The sequence below is a fragment of the Saimiri boliviensis genome, chromosome 5 (genome assembly GCF_048565385.1).
Source record: "Saimiri boliviensis isolate mSaiBol1 chromosome 5, mSaiBol1.pri, whole genome shotgun sequence".
Classification (NCBI taxonomy): Eukaryota; Metazoa; Chordata; class Mammalia; order Primates; family Cebidae; genus Saimiri; species Saimiri boliviensis.
The window spans coordinates 132,272,779-132,289,905 of NC_133453.1; the positions used below are offsets into that span (position 1 = coordinate 132,272,779).

Sequence of the window (17,127 nt, forward strand, 5' to 3'; positions counted from 1 at the left end):
CACCTGTTCCACCTTGCTTTGCTCTCTGAGGACAGCATCAGCTACGGCTGCCAGTCACCTTGAACATGACCCCAGTAGCAGTCCCAGAAGTCAGCATAACAGTCTTTAAAATCATCGCCATTCTTGTTCTGGAGGGTCTGGGAATTTCACACGCATGGGCTGTACATAATAGGTTAACGGCATGTAATACACATACACACATCCGTACACTGGGGGGAGGCGGTTTAGATGGACATGCGTGCATCACAATGCATGCACACTGTGTGTACAGGCACAGATACAGACACGGGCGTGTCGGTCCTGCCCTGATCATTCCCTGATCACATGGGGTTGGTGAAACTTCCCTTAGACATCTCCAGAAATAAACGGCCTAAATGGAAAAGGAAAAGCCCAAAGTCTTCCTTTAATGTTTCCTGTCTCCAAGCAGTGAAGTGAATGGTTTTGCTCTAAACTAGTTAATCAAAATGATATAGCCCTCCTTCCTGGAATGAACCCTTCTCACTGCCCCCACCCCCTCTCCAACTGTTGGTCTCTCTTAATAGTTCCTTCCCCACATATGTGAGAGGCTGCCAGAACCTTAGAAATAGCAGCCTGCCCTTCAGAAACTCCCCCAGTTCCTACCTTTTCTCCTCCTCCCCCTGCTCTATTCTCTCCTCACTTTCTAACAATGAGACTATTCTGAGTTGTGGATGCTGGATGCTGTACTGTGAGCCAGTTCTTCAGCTCTCTTCTCAGCCACCTGATCATTTATTAGGCATATCTCTTTGGTGGTTCAGCCTACATTCTCTCCAGATGTCATCTGGATTCCTGGTGTATCTTCAGGGGTGCAGCCCTACCCTCCCACTGTACCTTGTCCAGCTCCTGAAATTCAAGTTTCTCAGAATCCAGGGCTTGAAAGAAGAGATTCAACACCAAAGCTGCAGCACGTAAACCAAAGCTGGAAAGGACCCTGGAAATTACCCAGCCTACTTGCAGACATAGAAACCTTGGCCAGAAAAGCCATGACTTGTCTAAATCACTAAGAACAGTAAATGAAACAGAACTGAGGTCTCACAGAGTATTGTTATTGTTTTTAATGTAAACGTATTACTGGAGTATAGCATGCATATGCAAAGGCAAACAAATCAGAAATATACAGATTGAGTGTCATGAGGTTTACATGTTGGTTCTGAGGACTAAGCTCTGAATTTTTTTATCTTGCCTAAATTCCGCTCTAGAGGGTGTGGAAAGTATGCCCTACAGACCACAAATTCTCATTAGATGGGTTTTATTTAATCCTGTATATTGTGACTTGTTTTCCAAATGACTACTCTGGCATAACAAGGGAAAAAAAATCAAAAGGTGTTACACCAAACTTTATTTCCTTGCCATGCCTTGAAACTGCCCCACAAAGTCTCTTGTGGAAAAAATCCACATTATATAGAGAATCCCCTTCCCTTCCTTTCTTTTGAGATCCAGGAGGTAATCAACTAAGAGTGAGGTACCCTTTAGGTCTGATAAGAAACATTTTACAACCTGCTCTCTCTCTCTCTCTGAAGTCTGCTAAGAGATTCCTCTGCACAATAAAACTTGGTAACCACAGTCCTTTATCTTAACCTCAACATTCCTTTCCATTGATCCCAAATCTTCAGATAAACTCAACCAATTGTCAACCAGAAAATGTTTAAATTTACCTATAGCCTGGAACACCCTGCCTTTCCACCACCCGCTTTGAGTTGTCTCACCTTTCTGAACCAAATCAATCAATGTATTTCTTAAATGTATTTGATGGATGTCTCAAGCCTCCCTAAAAATATATAAAACCAAGCTGTACCCTGACCACCTTGGGCACATTTTCTGAGGGCTGTGTCACCAGCCATGGCCATGGTCACTCATATTTGGCTCAGAATAAATCTCTTAAAATATTTTACAGAGTTTGACTCTATTCACTGACAGTTCTATAGTTTCGTTCTTTCCACCCTGATGTATACAGACTTTGAGTCACCTGGTGGAACTCTGTGGAATCCCTCCAGTTTCTGTGGGTATATGCCTTAGGGATATATTAGTTTGGCTATCCTTTTGATTTCTGATCTACAATACATGAGTGTGCATTCACAAATACATGTCCATCTGTGCCTCACCCCAGGTATGGAAGCTCCACGGACACAAGTTTTATACAAGAGATTGTGACTTCCCTGCAGTGACACGAGACTTTTGACTTACTAAGTTGGAATTGCTTGCCTTCTTCTTGCCTCTGGTCTACCCAGTGAAGTAGGACAGACTGTTTATCTAGCTTCTTATAGACAAATCAAATATCTCAGCCCTGGGTCTAGTAGGTGCTTGAGATTCTTTGGAGGGAAAATGCAGAGAAAACTCACAAAGCCGTCATTATAGTATTGCTCCCTCAGAGCAGGGCTCTCTGACAGTTTACGCAAACAGCATCCATTTAGCAGAATCTCAGTGGAACGGCTGTCTCAGTCTGAGCTTCTAGCCCCAGGATTAGGAAAAACCCTGGAGTCTTCCAAAAATACAAGGAGTTGAGAGCCAAGCTGTTTAGCAGTGTGAGCCTAGAGGATAAATAGGCCCATTGTGATTCTCCCCGATTCTCTTACCTAGAGCTGCATCTGCCAGGAGCAAAGTTCTGAGGGAAGCCCCAAGAACACATGCCTTTTATAACTTATTTTGCTTTCCTCTTTCTTAATCCTGCCTAAAAGCTAGCACTCATTCTGAGACCTCACTGTCCTTTACTGCCCCAAAGCTATATATTTTTTTTGTAGAGCAGACATTTAAGTCCAAAGATGTGTTGAAAAATAATTTGGCCCTTATTTCCCTTTGCAAATGACTGGAATACCTTCTAGCGGAAACAAACTTTAAGATGATGTTAAAAGAGCTCAAGTCACTCAACAAAGCTGGAGGTCTCAATCAAGCTCAGATCCATGGATCACTCTGGATTCAAAGGGATCCACCCAGCCCCCAAATGCAGGTTATAATATCATATTCGTAAGTCAAGAATGGCAGAATACATCCTTCTAATGATACTAGATTTTGAAAAATCTGACCCTGCATAGCTCAGGTGCTAACAATCAGGCTCTAGTTTAGATTCAGACTTATTTAGTCAAAATAAGATAATTTCTTTCAAATAAGATTGACTTTGCTAAAAAGAGGCCAAAAAAAGTAAAAATTATAACGTATCAGAAATGTGTACATAGGATAAGGAAATGGAGGATCCAAAGAAACGGAGGGAGTAAGGCATAACTCAGCCAATGCTATTCACTAGCCCAGCAACCATAGAGAATTTATTTAACCTCTGGAAGCCTTGACTTCCTTGTGCACAAAAATGGGAATAATAACACACTTACTCAGAACACGTGCAGAAATTAAATGAGATAGTAAGGGAAGCAGAGGCAGGGCGAGGGTTCAATACACCTGCACATGCATAATACTTTTAATCTAAATCTTCCTTGAAAGATGCTAATTTCTCAATGATAATGATCATGTATGTTACAGTGCACTTCCCATTTTTTCTAACGACTTAGACATTCTGCTCAATTACCCTTACAATGAGACAATAATCCCCTATTCATGGATAGGAAACCACTTCAGGGACGAAATGCCAGCCAGTCAGCATGGTAGAGCCAAAGACAGAAGGTTAATCCATCGCTGCGTTCCAAGTCTTTCTTTTTGTGGGTTGTGTAGGTTCAAGACAATTTCACCTAAGTGCTGGAAGTGGTTTAAAGGAGCTGCCAGGATCTGTGTGGCCGCCAGTCTGTATTCTTGGATTCAGGATGTTTACAAAAGCAGGGCTTAGGTACTCAGGAGGAGCAGCTAAAGTGAATTTCGAAGACACGACCGGGCTGCTTGGAATGTGCAGTGTTCTACTGTGGGCTAGGCTCAATGACTGCATATTCTGTGTGTGAAGCTTCATGGCAGGAAAACAAAGAAAAACCACATGATTTGGCTTTAATAAAGAAAACAATGAGATGGGGTGTTTTTTCCCCCCACAAAAGGCAAACTTAGCTACAAATAGGCTCACTGAGTAATCCTTTCAGCGATGTTAATAATACCTCTTATTGATTGAATATCCCACCAGCTCTAAGATGATGGCATTGAATCCTTTAATCAGGGATTCTAAGCTGGGTATAGTGGCTCATGCCTGTAATCCCAGCACTTTGGGAGGCCAAGGCAGGTGAATGACCTGAGGTCAGGTATTCGAAACCAGCCTGGCCAACACGGTGAAACCCTGTCTCTACTGAAAAAAAAAAAAAAACAAAAATAGCCGAATATGGTGGCATGCACCTGTAGTCCCAGCTATTTGGGAGGCTGACACACACACAAATTCCAAATCTAATTCCTTATCTTATTTAAATCCTGGACCCAGGGCATGCTTCTTTCAAATATTTATAAGAGAACAATATTACTAACACAATTACAAATCTTATGGCGACTGTTACTTACTAACATCTATTGAGGCTTACCAAGTGCCAGTCATTGAGACGAATAAGAGTTGTAATGGTGTCAGTAGTGATGTTCTTTTATAAATCTTTCCAAGAGGCATTCTCTGGGTCCAGGATTTAAATAAGATAAGGGACTGAATTTGGAATTTCTATGTGTGCAGGTAGATGGTGATAATTAGTGGTAAGTGATGGAAAGATTTAGGCTGGATTAGGAAGTAATTTTCAGGTGTCTTGCACTGTAGCTCTTCCAATGTAAGGCTGTCTTGGGGAAAGATAAGAAGTCTTTGCCGGTTCGTGCTGCTATAAGAAGTAAATTGAGGCCCACCTCTCCTTTCTTTTCCTGCCCCCTCTCAATTTCTGAGCCCTTAAATCCCTGCACCCTTCATGAAGCATTCAAAGTCTGTCAGTCAGGGCACATACCGCAGGCTGGACAGATCAGGCCAGAAAGGCACAGCTATAGTTGGAAGTAAAAATCTACTACTTCCAAACCACTCCAAATTAATTATTCCAGCTGGAGGGAGATGCAAGCCTTTGGACTCCCCTTTTGTTTTATTAAATGCCAATCAAAACTGCCAGAAGTAGCTGGAGAGGAAGCCCAAAAAGTGGGGACTGGGAACACTTTGCATATTTTAATTTCTTCAGTAAACAATACAGAGCACAGCAGAAACCTACTACTGATGGCCACATCCCCAGGCAAAGGCAAGTTGAATGCACATCATGTGAGATGACATAAAGAATACACAAGTCCTTCCTAGGCTACAGGCTGCCTTATCTAGCTTCTCTGAGCTGGAGCTGAATTTCCCATCCATGCACTGACTGGCTGCTGGAGGAGCTTTGATAAGGGGAAGGAGAAGGTGGACAAAAGTAGCCTTTTCATACACCTAAAGCTTTCTTGGGAGTTGAATGCACTCTTCACCCAATAGAAAATGGGATTTTTCTTTGAGTAATGAAAAACGGCCCTTTAATTCTAAAGGAAGGATGCTTGGTGCCTGAGAGAAGAGAGCTCACAGATCACTTGCAGGACCACAGACATGAAACAGTGCATAAAGTCCTTTATCTTCATTTAAAAGTCAGGATTCAACTTGGAAAAAATAGCAGGGTTAAATTCTCAAGAAAGTCTGAGGTTGGGTAATAATAGCAGTTGAAGTACCCTAGGAACTGCAAGGTGATTCATCAACGTAAGAGTACCACCAGCCTTTTCAGGCACCACGGGCTTCTAGCTGGGCCTGTCCCTGAAAAATGCCAGGAAATGGGGTATCAACCCAGCCACACAGCCATGGCAAGGCCAAGAGGCATCTCAGGCATCCCGGGAGGGAGGCAGCCAGAGGGAAGGTCTGGCACCGAGATAAGCCAGGAAACAGAATGAAAAGGGCACTGGATTGAGAGTCAGCTCATCTGCGTTCTTGCCCCAGTTCTACCATCCTGTGGTCCTGGAAGCCTGTGCTTTCTTTCCGTCTCAGTGTTCACACTTGCGATAATGACATAGTCAGACCAGAGTTTTGCTAAGATTCCTCTCTGCTCAAAAATTGCATGAGATGGTCAAAAACATAATTTTCTAAACTGAATCAGGACATCAAGAACATTGTACAAAAGCGCAACTCAAGGCCCTTCCTAACATCTGCAGCATCCGCAGCCTGACTTTATAGAGGGTGTGTGTGTGTGTGTGTGTGTGTGTGTGTGCGTGCGTGTGTGTGTGCGTGCATGCGCTGTAGGCAATGAAGGAGAACATGGGCCAGAATTCAGGAGCTCCGGGGCCCTGCCTTAGTTTGCATCATACCTCCGGGCTCACCCCTGGCCTCCTGCGTCCTCATCTGTGTAATTGGTTGGGTGAGGGAAAGAGTTCAGCTAGTTGACCTTTAGGTATCATCCAGTTCCAAAACGGGATGATTTGGTCAAGTAGAGACTGGATAACCTTTGGATGCCTCTCCTGGCCCTGTGAGAAGGTTAGAGCTCTGGGGTCCACTTCTGTCCACACAGCCTGCTACTCTACAACTGGGTCCCGGGGTACCTCTCAGCCGTGAAGGGTGCAGGCCAAGGGCAGGCTCAGAAGACAGAGATGGAAGAGCTGTACCTCCACGCACGCACATCTGGTATTCCAGGCCGTCATCTGAGGCCTGCAGCTGTGGGCTGCCCCACCTCTCCTTATAAACAAGCCCTGCCTCTTGGCTTCTCCTTCAAGGTCAAAAGGCAGGAGAGGACTGCTCTGAGGATGAACCCAGGAGAAAGTCTTAAATGTTAAGCCAGAAATCACAGTTGCACAGTTGTTATTCAAAGGCATTCCTACTCTGTTACACACATTCCTCTTTCCAAAAGAATAAAAGGGGAATTTGAGCAAGTGGACTTCTTGTTTGTAGGCTAATGAAACTAGATGAAGTATCTTTCTCAGGGTCACCTAGTGGGTCCCCAAAAGGTAGAGCCAGGCTAAGTGCTGGGGTAGGTAATCCCCAAGGGCAGAGCCCTCATCTTAATTTATCGAAAGCTCTGGTCTCCACCACAGCAGAGGCAGAAAGAGGTGCTTTCAGTATTCCAAGTTTGGGTGTAGAGTTAGGCTCAGTTCTTGTCCCAGTGAACAGGGATACAGAACAACACCTTATTGCATGTTTATACTGTGCTAGGATTTTTGCCGAACAAGTTCAAATGCACTGCTTCACTCAATCCTTCAAAACGCATTGGCTCTGAAAACTAATATTATCAACAGCATAGCATTGAGAAAGAAAAAAAGGAAGGAGGAAAGCAGGGAGGAGGGAAAGAGGGAGGGAGAGAGGGAGACAGGAGAGGAAGAGGTTAAGCATCTTATTCCAAAATGCTTGAGACAGAAAAATCCAAGTCTTACACCTGAATTATTCTAATTCCAAAACCAATGTTCTTATTCACCACCAAGTTAAAATTCTTTTACATTATAAACTGAAAAAAAAAGACTCATTAGTAAAAATGTTTTAGCACGTAAATTGATGGGTTAGGATGGCAGATTTTAGATAATGTGATAAAAATCCTATAAATTTGATTTATATAAAATACTCATAAAACCCTTAGAAAAGCTGAAGGGGAAATTTCATTCAGAAATATCTAAATCAGCAGATTCAATGAAGTAAGATGGGAACCGACACCAACCCAGAGAGGGCTCATAAAGATGGCGTCAGAAAACATCTATGTTCCTCCATAGATAGATTCGGAAAAAGCAGCCGGTCATGGACTTTGCTTCCTGTGTCTTTCTCTTGCAGCTTTTCTCTGCATAATGTCCAGTCCCACGCTTGTAGAAATGGCATTGATAATTTCTCACTTTGTCAGCTGGACTCCGGATGGCAAGACCTCCCTGATGAGGACAAGTCTTCATTACTGAACATCTAGGTCTCAGATAATCTGTTCAACTGCAGCAGCATTTATTATCATAATTTTCAAAATTCATTAGCCTTGATTGTTTGGAAATCTATTTCCCATTATCATCTCTTTCTCTAAGATCATGGTCTTAGGCAGACAAAGGAAGAGGCAGAGAGAAATGAAGAAATTACAGAAAGAAGTCAGAGTAGAGATGAGAAGGAAGAAGGGAGAGAGGAAGCAACAGGCTTTATGGGGTGACATTATTTAGGTCTTCAAATTAAGCCAACACTAGAAATAAGTCCTAAACCCGGAAAAAAAATTATTATTAAGATAATACATTGCCTTTTTGCTTAAGGTAGAGAGTTTTCCGTCACAGCTGAAAAAATCCTGAGAAAACACTAGAAAATTCAACTCTCAAGTTAGTCTCTATTTCTAGAAATAAAATGTCTATTTCTAGAAATGAACCAAAGAAGAAAGATTCAGAGAGATCCCAGAGGCCCTTGTAAAACCGACATGCCCAGCCAGGATGAAACTACAATAAGCCTCCTTTCACCCCAAACCTGCCTCGTTCCTTCCCCACCCTGCATGCCAGAACTTCTCTAGCCATAAAGCCTCACAGGACACAGTTCACAATGTGGGCTCTGAGACCGGCATCTGAACTAAAGGCTTTATTTGGAGGACTGCATTTGCCTAGGCGCCAGAATTCTTCAGTCGGATGCATCTGTCTGGAGGCTGCCTCAGACATCTACTTTCCATTAGGGCTAGCCACAAGTGACAGAAAGAGAGGAGGCAGCACTAATCAGAGGAACTAGATAAGGCTCAAGAGAGGTGGGCACCAGCCCAGAAATAGCGGAACCCACATCATCGCCAGACAGGAGGCGGTATCACAATTCTTGTAGTCATATGAATTTCTCATGACTCATTTGTCCCAGAAGAATTGTGGAAGCAAATGGACTTGACCAGCTTTGAAGATAAGATGCAGACCAAGAAGCCCCATCAAGAGACTAGGGCAACATTCTAGTGAGTGGTCTTGGATGGCACAACCAGAAAGACTCCCCCACTCCTCTGTCATCTTCCCTTTAGCTCCCACATCCCCTTCCCTTGAAGACCTGAGCCCTACTCCATTCCAGGCACCACTTACCATCCTGTTCTAGGGGCTTGCTCTGTCTTTCTTCAGATAATCAGAAAGCAAAATGCTAAGAGAACTGAGAGTTCAAAGTTTAATTACTATTTAATGGGCAGATTTCTTATCTCTGGATAAATCTCCAGTTAAGAGCCCAGAGGACTGGCACTAAGAACAGACAACCCCTGAACTTATGAGGACACGGGATACCACGTAAATTGACGCTCATCTCATACAGAGGACTGCCTTAGTTTTCCCTAGAAGGCCAGTCTTAATGATCACAAGATTGAGATGGCAATGAAAAGGGCAGAAACCACATTCCACAATTTGCAAACTGTTAAACTACATTGGTGTTTGACTTTGGGAAACCCCCAGTGGGTTTTAGAATACTCTCTCGCTCACAGACATCCTCACTACAACCAGACTCTCTACAACCTCAGTCATGGCTGAAAACCAGTGCCATGCTCACAGGGGTGAAAAAAGCTTCTCTTACGTTCTCCTGGTGTATCTTGGGCATGCAAATAAACAGGTGTGTGTCCTTAGGTTCCTTAGAAATACTAACTCTGTTTGGGTGAGGAGATATCCCAGAATGCTGCCTTAAAGGATGTGTGTATGACCAAAACTTGCTCAGTTAGGATGAAACTACAATAAGCTTTTTCATATGGGCCTCTGGGATCTTCCTGAATCTTTTTTCTTAGGTTCATCTCACTCCTGAGATCCCAGCATGCTGCTGTAAAGGATGCATCTATGACCAAGCCTCTAAGCAGATTCCCAGACCGAGGCACCCTCATGACCAGGTGTCCTTGCAGATTTGTGTCTAAGGCATGGGTACTATTCTTTTAGCTACAGCTTAATTCCCTTCTGGAATTAAGACATATCTTGTCTGTGTGAGTGGCAGGGCAGACCATATGTAACCAGAAAAAGAAGGACTATCCTTGTCAGTTTGAAATATAACCAGACACTTCTCCTCTTTACCCTGATTCCCAGCTGGGACTCCACATAGCACACAGATGCAGAGGAGAGAAGCGAACTGTGTTGAGATGGGTTAATATTTTAGAAGAAAAGGTAATTTGCTTGCTTATTTGTTTTTACCAGAGGGAAAACTCAGATAAGAGTGGAGTATCCTATGGAGGAAGATGAATAATGCTTTCCTCCTCGCTTTTCAAGCATCAAAATGAGGCGGGGAACTAGACAACAATCCCGAAGCAGTGAAGAGCAAAAACTTGATGAGGTAGTGCTACCCAACAGTCAGAAGACCACAGCGAGGGACATCAGTGCCTGAAGTATATTTCTGTGATGGTAACAATGTCATGAAAAAGAAAATCCTTGCTGAAAGACAAGAGTAATGACTTCTCTCCACCCCTACGATACATGTGAAACTAAGAGACATTGCCTTGACATGCATTGAGACCCTGGAATAAACACGTTCAAAAACTCCAAGGAAAGTATAGCATTGTAGGTAGAAATCTTCTCCTTTATCACAAAAGGAAAACTGGAGAGGGTCACGGGTATCCCAAAATAATTCCGTACTTTGTTGTAGCAGGTCTCTTTTGTGTATCTAAATGGTGATTTGCCTGACACACAACCTTATCAGGAGGTTACCATATTATGCATAAAACAAGATGCTACCTATTTGTTTTCTGGGAAATACGCCACAGATAAATGCAAGGTTACACAGTGATATTGAGGTGAAATATAACCATCATATCTGAGATGTGGTCCAGAGACATCCTGTTTCTTGCTAATAGCATCCTAAGACTGGATGAGGTCAGTCTGTGGATTACATTTACAAAGGCAGACGGGAAATTTAGGATTATCTTCAAACTCCACTCTTGACACAACCCCTGTCAAAAAACCTTTGTTGAGTCTCAGCACTCTGCATGCAGACACCATGCACGGCTCCTCCTTCCAATGTGTGTGAGCCCCAGGAACTCTGACTCATGGAAGTTTAGCCTCCACCTCAGCCGAAGAGGGAAGCCACACAGGAAGATTTACTCTCATGCCCCGAAACTTGTCCATGCCCATCCCCATTTCCATGACAACACACAAGAAAGCAGCAGAAGTTGCTGCGCCTTCATGCACAATCAGCAAAGATATGACACATCTGCTGCTCCTGATCCAGCCATGCAAATCAGCCCACACATGGGACATTCAGGTCACCCGGTGAGTCCTTTTCACACTTCCACTTCCTGCCACTGGTCTCTATGGAAAGCTGCTCAGGCTAACTGATAAAGGCAGAATTTCAGACATAATTCAACCTGGATTAACCCTGGCTCTGCTATTTTCTAGTTCTGAGTTTAAACATCAGTGTTTTCATCCCCAAAGTGGAACCATAATAATGTCTTCAATACAACAGTATAAATTAAATAAATTAACTTACTAAAAATTCCATCAAAGTGCCTGGCTAGAGAAGGTATTCAGCAGATGTAAGCTGCCCTTCCATTACCCCACAGAAAATGGGAGAAGCAAATGCCTTAAGATGCCCTGAATAGCCAGCACAAGTCAGAGATTAAGGGACTTTCTGCAAAGATGTTCCCCAAATAGATGAATCCACAGCCATATTCACTTTCTGATACCATCTCAGTGATGCCAGTGGGAGATACCATCAAGCAGACAAGGTATGCTTCCAATGTCACAGCCACCTGGTTTTCTCTCTTTGCTTTCTGTCATGAAGTTGGGGAGTATTTCTTTATTTGGACTCAGAATTTTCAGATATGACTTCATCCACGCAGTAAGTTCCAGCTGAACCACAAAAGCCCTTTTTGGAGGAACTAAAGAAACGAAAATATATCATATTCTTTAAGCAATGCAATTGCTTTGACCTCCCTACCTAAACTGCACACACACACAGCACTACTACCACCACCAACGCTACCACTATTACTACCTCCAAGTACTTCTTTTCCTCCTCTCTGCTTTACTTCTCGCTTAAGAACCTATCACTCTTAAATTTACTACATATTTTACTTTGTCTTTATTTTTTATCTCCCTCAGTAAGGGCAGCGACTTTTGTCCGTTCTATTCATAGCGGTATCGCTGGTACCAACAGTAACTCGGCATACATGGATAAAATGACTGTATGCCCCAATTTACCAAGAAAGGCCTAAATTTATGCCTGTAGCTCCTATTTAATTATTAATAGCTTCCCTTTTCATTCTCAGAAGTGTCCAACTTTAGACAAACACATACAGTTGATTAATATTAAACATTTATTGAAATTAATTAATAAATTTGACCAACTTGATATTTTAATGCAACCGGTCAGTTCCTAAAACCAAGAGTTTGAACCTGATGTGACTAAAATACATGTGTGAAAACACATTGATTATTTTTCCATAACGGTCCTGCTTGCAAAATTCTCACAGGGCTGCCCAGCATGTTTGTTCTGATATACCCTAGCTATACACAATTGTCAGTACTGAAAATCTTAAAGTTTCACGCGGTTATCAGGAGCTGTGTCAAGATGAGAAACCTATAAAACTGATAGAACCTGGGAGGCTATGCTTAATTTACCTCCCTAAGCAAATTATGAGAGAAATGAATGAAATCGTAAAAGCCTTCCTTCCCATGCGCCTACCCATAAGACTGCAGGGTCAGGATAATACCGTATATTAGAAACCAGAAGCTTCTCGCTTCACAACTGACGTAACTACCACATGCCTCGTCAGTGTTTGGACACAGCCTCTGGCCTCTGGAAAGCCCCTCAAGATGGCAGACAGGGCTTGTGTCTTCTTAGCCCAGGCAGGATCTATAAGGCTGAGTAGGTGAATTTTTTGCTTCTGTTTTCCCAAGTGGACCATTCCCCAGATAGAAAGAAAAAGCCCCCAAGCAAAAAGTGGAAGGAAGCCATCCAATGCCGTCTGACGATCACGGCAAGACAGATGGAACTTCGACTGACTCTGCAGTATGTCCATCTCCCTGCCAGAAATTACCATACAAATTAAAATGCGGAGGGCAAAAGCCTCCCTGCAAGCGCTGGGGTATCTGACTCAGTCACAGAGGATCTGCAATGACCGTCCTGAGCATCAGGTCTGTTAAACCACGCTTCACCTGCGGTCAACGGGGAGACCTCCGGTTCTCAGACCCTCTAGTCTGTGCACTTAAGGCATGCTGATTTCCCGACAGGACTCCCCTATTTAGTGCAGGCACCCAGTGTGTACTCAAAACTCAAGGTCACCCCTCCTGAAATGCAAGAAAGCAGCCAAACCATTGTCCATGCAGAGCCTCCAGCCTCAACCACACGCACAGGCCTGGACAGAAACCCTGGCAGCCACGTGAACTCCGGCGGCTCTCCCGGCTGTGCACCTAATTTTAGCAGATTATGGCCCGCCACCCCCCACCATGCTGCCTCCCCATGAGACATCCCAAGCACATCAATGGCTTTGGCAGGAAACTTCCATGGAAGTTAAATGATGCCCCACAGTGGGAGGCAAGGAAAGAGAGGTTGGAAGCATGCCCCGGCCCATGGAAGTGCCTCTCCAAAGCCTGCAAGCTGTCAGTCTGTGTGTGGACTGCCTTGCCAAGCCCCCTGGCCCCAGAAATGAAATCCAGACTCACTGTGGAAGCTGCCGTTGCTGCTAGCCTCTGCCGCTGCCACGCCACGCTGAATGGGCCCTTCTGGTATGGCCCTTCCTGACAGTGAATGAGGGGAGAGAGCAGGGAGGGGGAGAGAGAAGAAAAGGGATGAAGGGACAGGAAGGAAGCATGGGAGGGTGAAAGAAGGGAGGATGAGGAAAGCGGGGGATCTTTAACTGAATGGCGTGTCTCTCCTGGGCACGGCCTCAAACACTGGTCCTGTGTCACTAAAAGGACGGCGGAAGACCGCAGCAACCCACCTTCAAGACCCTCACTCTGGAGTCTGCCCAGAAACACACTCAGGGCCCAGCCAGCCCATCATAATGCCACTCCGAGCACATGACACCCAGCTGTCTTCCTCTGTGGGCCACCAAGACACAATGGGCTTCCCTTCACAGGCTCAGTTCTACTCCCAGCAGGGGCCTCCCAGCCAACCTATGGCTTGGAGAGGAAGTGGGTTCTAGCTAGAATCTTCAACCACTTAGGTCAAAGAAATAGCACATTCTCCAAAGCTTCTGAGAGAATAGCTGTTCTTACTGTGTCCAGCAGAAAATCCCTGAATTCTCCAATGCCTTTAGGGCTTCCTAGAATCCCTTCCTTGCCTTTCTGATTTGGAAAGGTTAGCTTGCTGAATGTCACTGGCATGGAGCCTCAGCCCTTCTCCTCCTGGCTGTCCACAGAGTTACCACGTGTGTTCTTCATCACCACTCAGGAAAAAAGCCCCTAAGTGAGGCTTTCCCCTTGAATAGTCTCTTGAGAAGTTAGATGAGCGGGTGTGTGAGGACGGACTCACGGTAACTTAACAATGGCATTTCTCAAGTGCTTCCAGGTCAAGAGCTCTGTGCAAGAGACACAGTCCCTGCTCTCAGTCGAGTCAGAGACAGAGAGCAGAACTGGAATGACCCGGAAAAAAGGCAGGTTCACGAAGCAACGCATACCTGCGCATAAACCCATATGGTGAGGCTGAAAAGACCCTCCCGTGGGAACAACAAAATGAGGATCACTGGGTGCTGACGGCAGGGAGGGACAGACAGAGAGAAAGAACAAGGAGAGAGATGAAAGAAAGGACGGATGGGCAGTGTGGAAGAGGAGGTGTGATGGGCTGAACTGTGTGCCCTCAACACAAGATCATTATGGGGAAGCCCTAACCCCAAGTTTTCAGAATATGGCTATATTTGGAGAGAGATTCTTAAAAGAGGTAATTAAGGTTCAATGGGGTCTGTAGGGTAGACTCCCAACCCAATAGGACCTGGTGTCCTTATAAAAAGAGACTAGGACACAAACCACACAGATGAGTGACCACATGGGGACACAGTGAGCAGGCGGCCATCTGCAAGATACAGAGTGAGGCCTCAGAACAAACAAATCCTGCTGGCACCTTGGTCTTGAACTTCCAGCCTCCAGAACAGGGAGAAAATCAGATTTTGTTGTTGAAGCCCCCAGTCTGTGGAGCACTGCTACGGCAGCCGGAGCAAATGAACGTAGAAGGCCTCATGCAAAGCTGGAAATGAGCAACTGGCACTTGGCCATGGGGGCAGACTGGCTGGGGTGGGGCCCAGGAAGCTTCTTGTGGAGGATCGGGAAGGAGACTGGCAGGGGCTTGAGGGCCTAGTAGGCAAGGGCAAGAGATTTATATTTTGGAGAAATGAAGATTCACTCACTCAAGGCTCCAAAGAAACAGGAGGGATGAGGAAGTCTGAGGAGCCTGGGGGAAGAGCTCTAAGCCTGAAGGTATGTGCGCAGATCCAGGTGCTGCACTGACCAGGCATGGACCAACATGCAGAGAAGAAGTGTCACTGAGGCGCTCTAAGGAAAGGCACAGCAGGTTTGTAATAAAGAGACGGGTTCAGCAATGACTTCCCTTTGGGGAAGCTCCCAAGAGAGTTTTCAGGGATGCTAACGGTTGCTGAGGTGCTAGCGCTCAGAGAAGCAGGAGGCAGCCATGGCGAGTTTTATTTAAAACATGCCATGTTTCAATCTCCAGTGAACTCTCCAGGGGAGGCTTACAGATTAAGTAATCAAAGAGAGAAGAAGTGGAGGCTGCAAATGTAAATTTCAAACAGATTCTGTGTAAAAGTAAAAAGGGGTTATAACCATGTGAGTGCGTGAGGTATGCAAAACACATGTCTAAAATAGCAGCACCCAAACTTAAAATGAGAGGAAGGAGAGAAACCAATGGAACCGGGAAAAAATGGCCAGAAATGGTTATAGCTTAGGGAACAAGGCGTTACTGAGGCATTCAACAAGAATATTATGCAGCCTTCACAGTTGCAGGGAGTGGAGGCGAAAGGGGGAATTATTAATAATGTCATTCAATAATAGTTCAGGAAGGGTTAGACTTGAAGTAAGACATTTAAATTTGGTCATGAGAGATAATTGGTGACCCCTCCAAACTGCAGATTCAATTCAGTGGTAAGATCAGAAGCCCAAAAATTAAGACAGAAGATGAAAATTACTTACTTCAGTATTCAGGCGGACAAATAGAAGTTAGAAGGGACAGAAAGGTCAACTGAAGATTTTTCTTTAATGTAGGATGGATTGTGGATTTTTAGAGTTGAAAGGAGGGAGAGAGGCTTCGAGAAAGCCTTCAGAGCAAGATAAACACAGTCACAGCGAGAGACAAGAGACAGGGCAGGTGACAGGTATTGAGGTGTGAGCGAAGTGGGAAAGGATTTAGGCTGTGAATGTGTAGATATGCAGAGGGTGAATTTGGAGAATTCAGGCTGTGAATGTGTAGATATGCAGAGGGTGAATTTGGAGGATTCAGGTTGTGAATGTGTAGATATGCAGAGGGTGAATTTGGCCTCATCTTTCACAGCATCACAGAGATATATACTTGACACAGTTCCTTGCACATACATAATAGTTAAGTCCTTAAATTGCGACACCACTTTGCACTTATCCAGGCAATCTCTATCGTAGAGTTGGCTTTTAGAATCTCAGAATTGGAGAAAAGCAAAACTGTGAGATCATCTACGGAAACCTCATGGCCAGCAAAGGCATCTCTACAGCATCTGCATGTAGTTCTGTGGATTTTCTAGAAACTCAATGGGATGGAGAACCCACTCTCTTGTAGGATGGTCTGTTTCATTTTCACACAATATGGGTAACTTTCTGCAGCACTGTGCTTTGAGAGTCAACTATCCCTAGGCTTCTCCAATCTTGTCACCCCTGTGGGTGAGGGATCATGTTGCAGAGCCCATTCATCACACCCAAATAATGGAGGACAACCCCTCTGTACATCCCTGTACTGAAACCTGGCTTTGTGATCTCTGATTGTTCCAAACTTTATGGTCCTTGATCATCATCCCAGATCAGTCGTTCACTGAGAAGACCACCTGTCTTCTTGTTTATGTCACTTAATGAACATTTATGAAATGTCTACCATATATCATGTATGGTCCTAGGTCCAAGGGTTATATAATCAGTGAAATAAGGTATGAATACTGCCCTTAAAGAACTTCTAAGCTACTGTGAATGAATATGTGTTAGCCAAACTTCTTGAGAACACATTTTCACAATAAACATTAGAACAATTACTTCTTGAAACACATTTCAAGGCGATAGGACGGTATTCTTCATCTCTGAGCACCACCTCCCTTTCTTCTAATATTCCTTCCTCGCCCTTCAGTTTCACTGAATCTGTGTTACATTTTTCAGACTACAACCACCTCAAAT

At 44.3% G+C, this 17,127-nt stretch overlaps 1 protein-coding gene across 7 annotated transcripts in view; it reads right to left on the reverse strand.

The window, feature by feature from the left end:
• NTRK3 (neurotrophic receptor tyrosine kinase 3) overlaps window positions 1-17,127 on the reverse strand; it is a 381,018-nt gene that overhangs the window by 19,642 nt on the left and 344,249 nt on the right. For 4 of the 7 annotated variants that reach the window (XM_074398624.1, XM_074398623.1, XM_074398625.1 and 1 more), the window contains one exon: window positions 13,432-13,506. In XM_074398624.1, coding sequence (XP_074254725.1) covers window positions 13,432-13,506 — 75 coding nt within the window. 7 annotated transcript variants of the gene reach the window in all.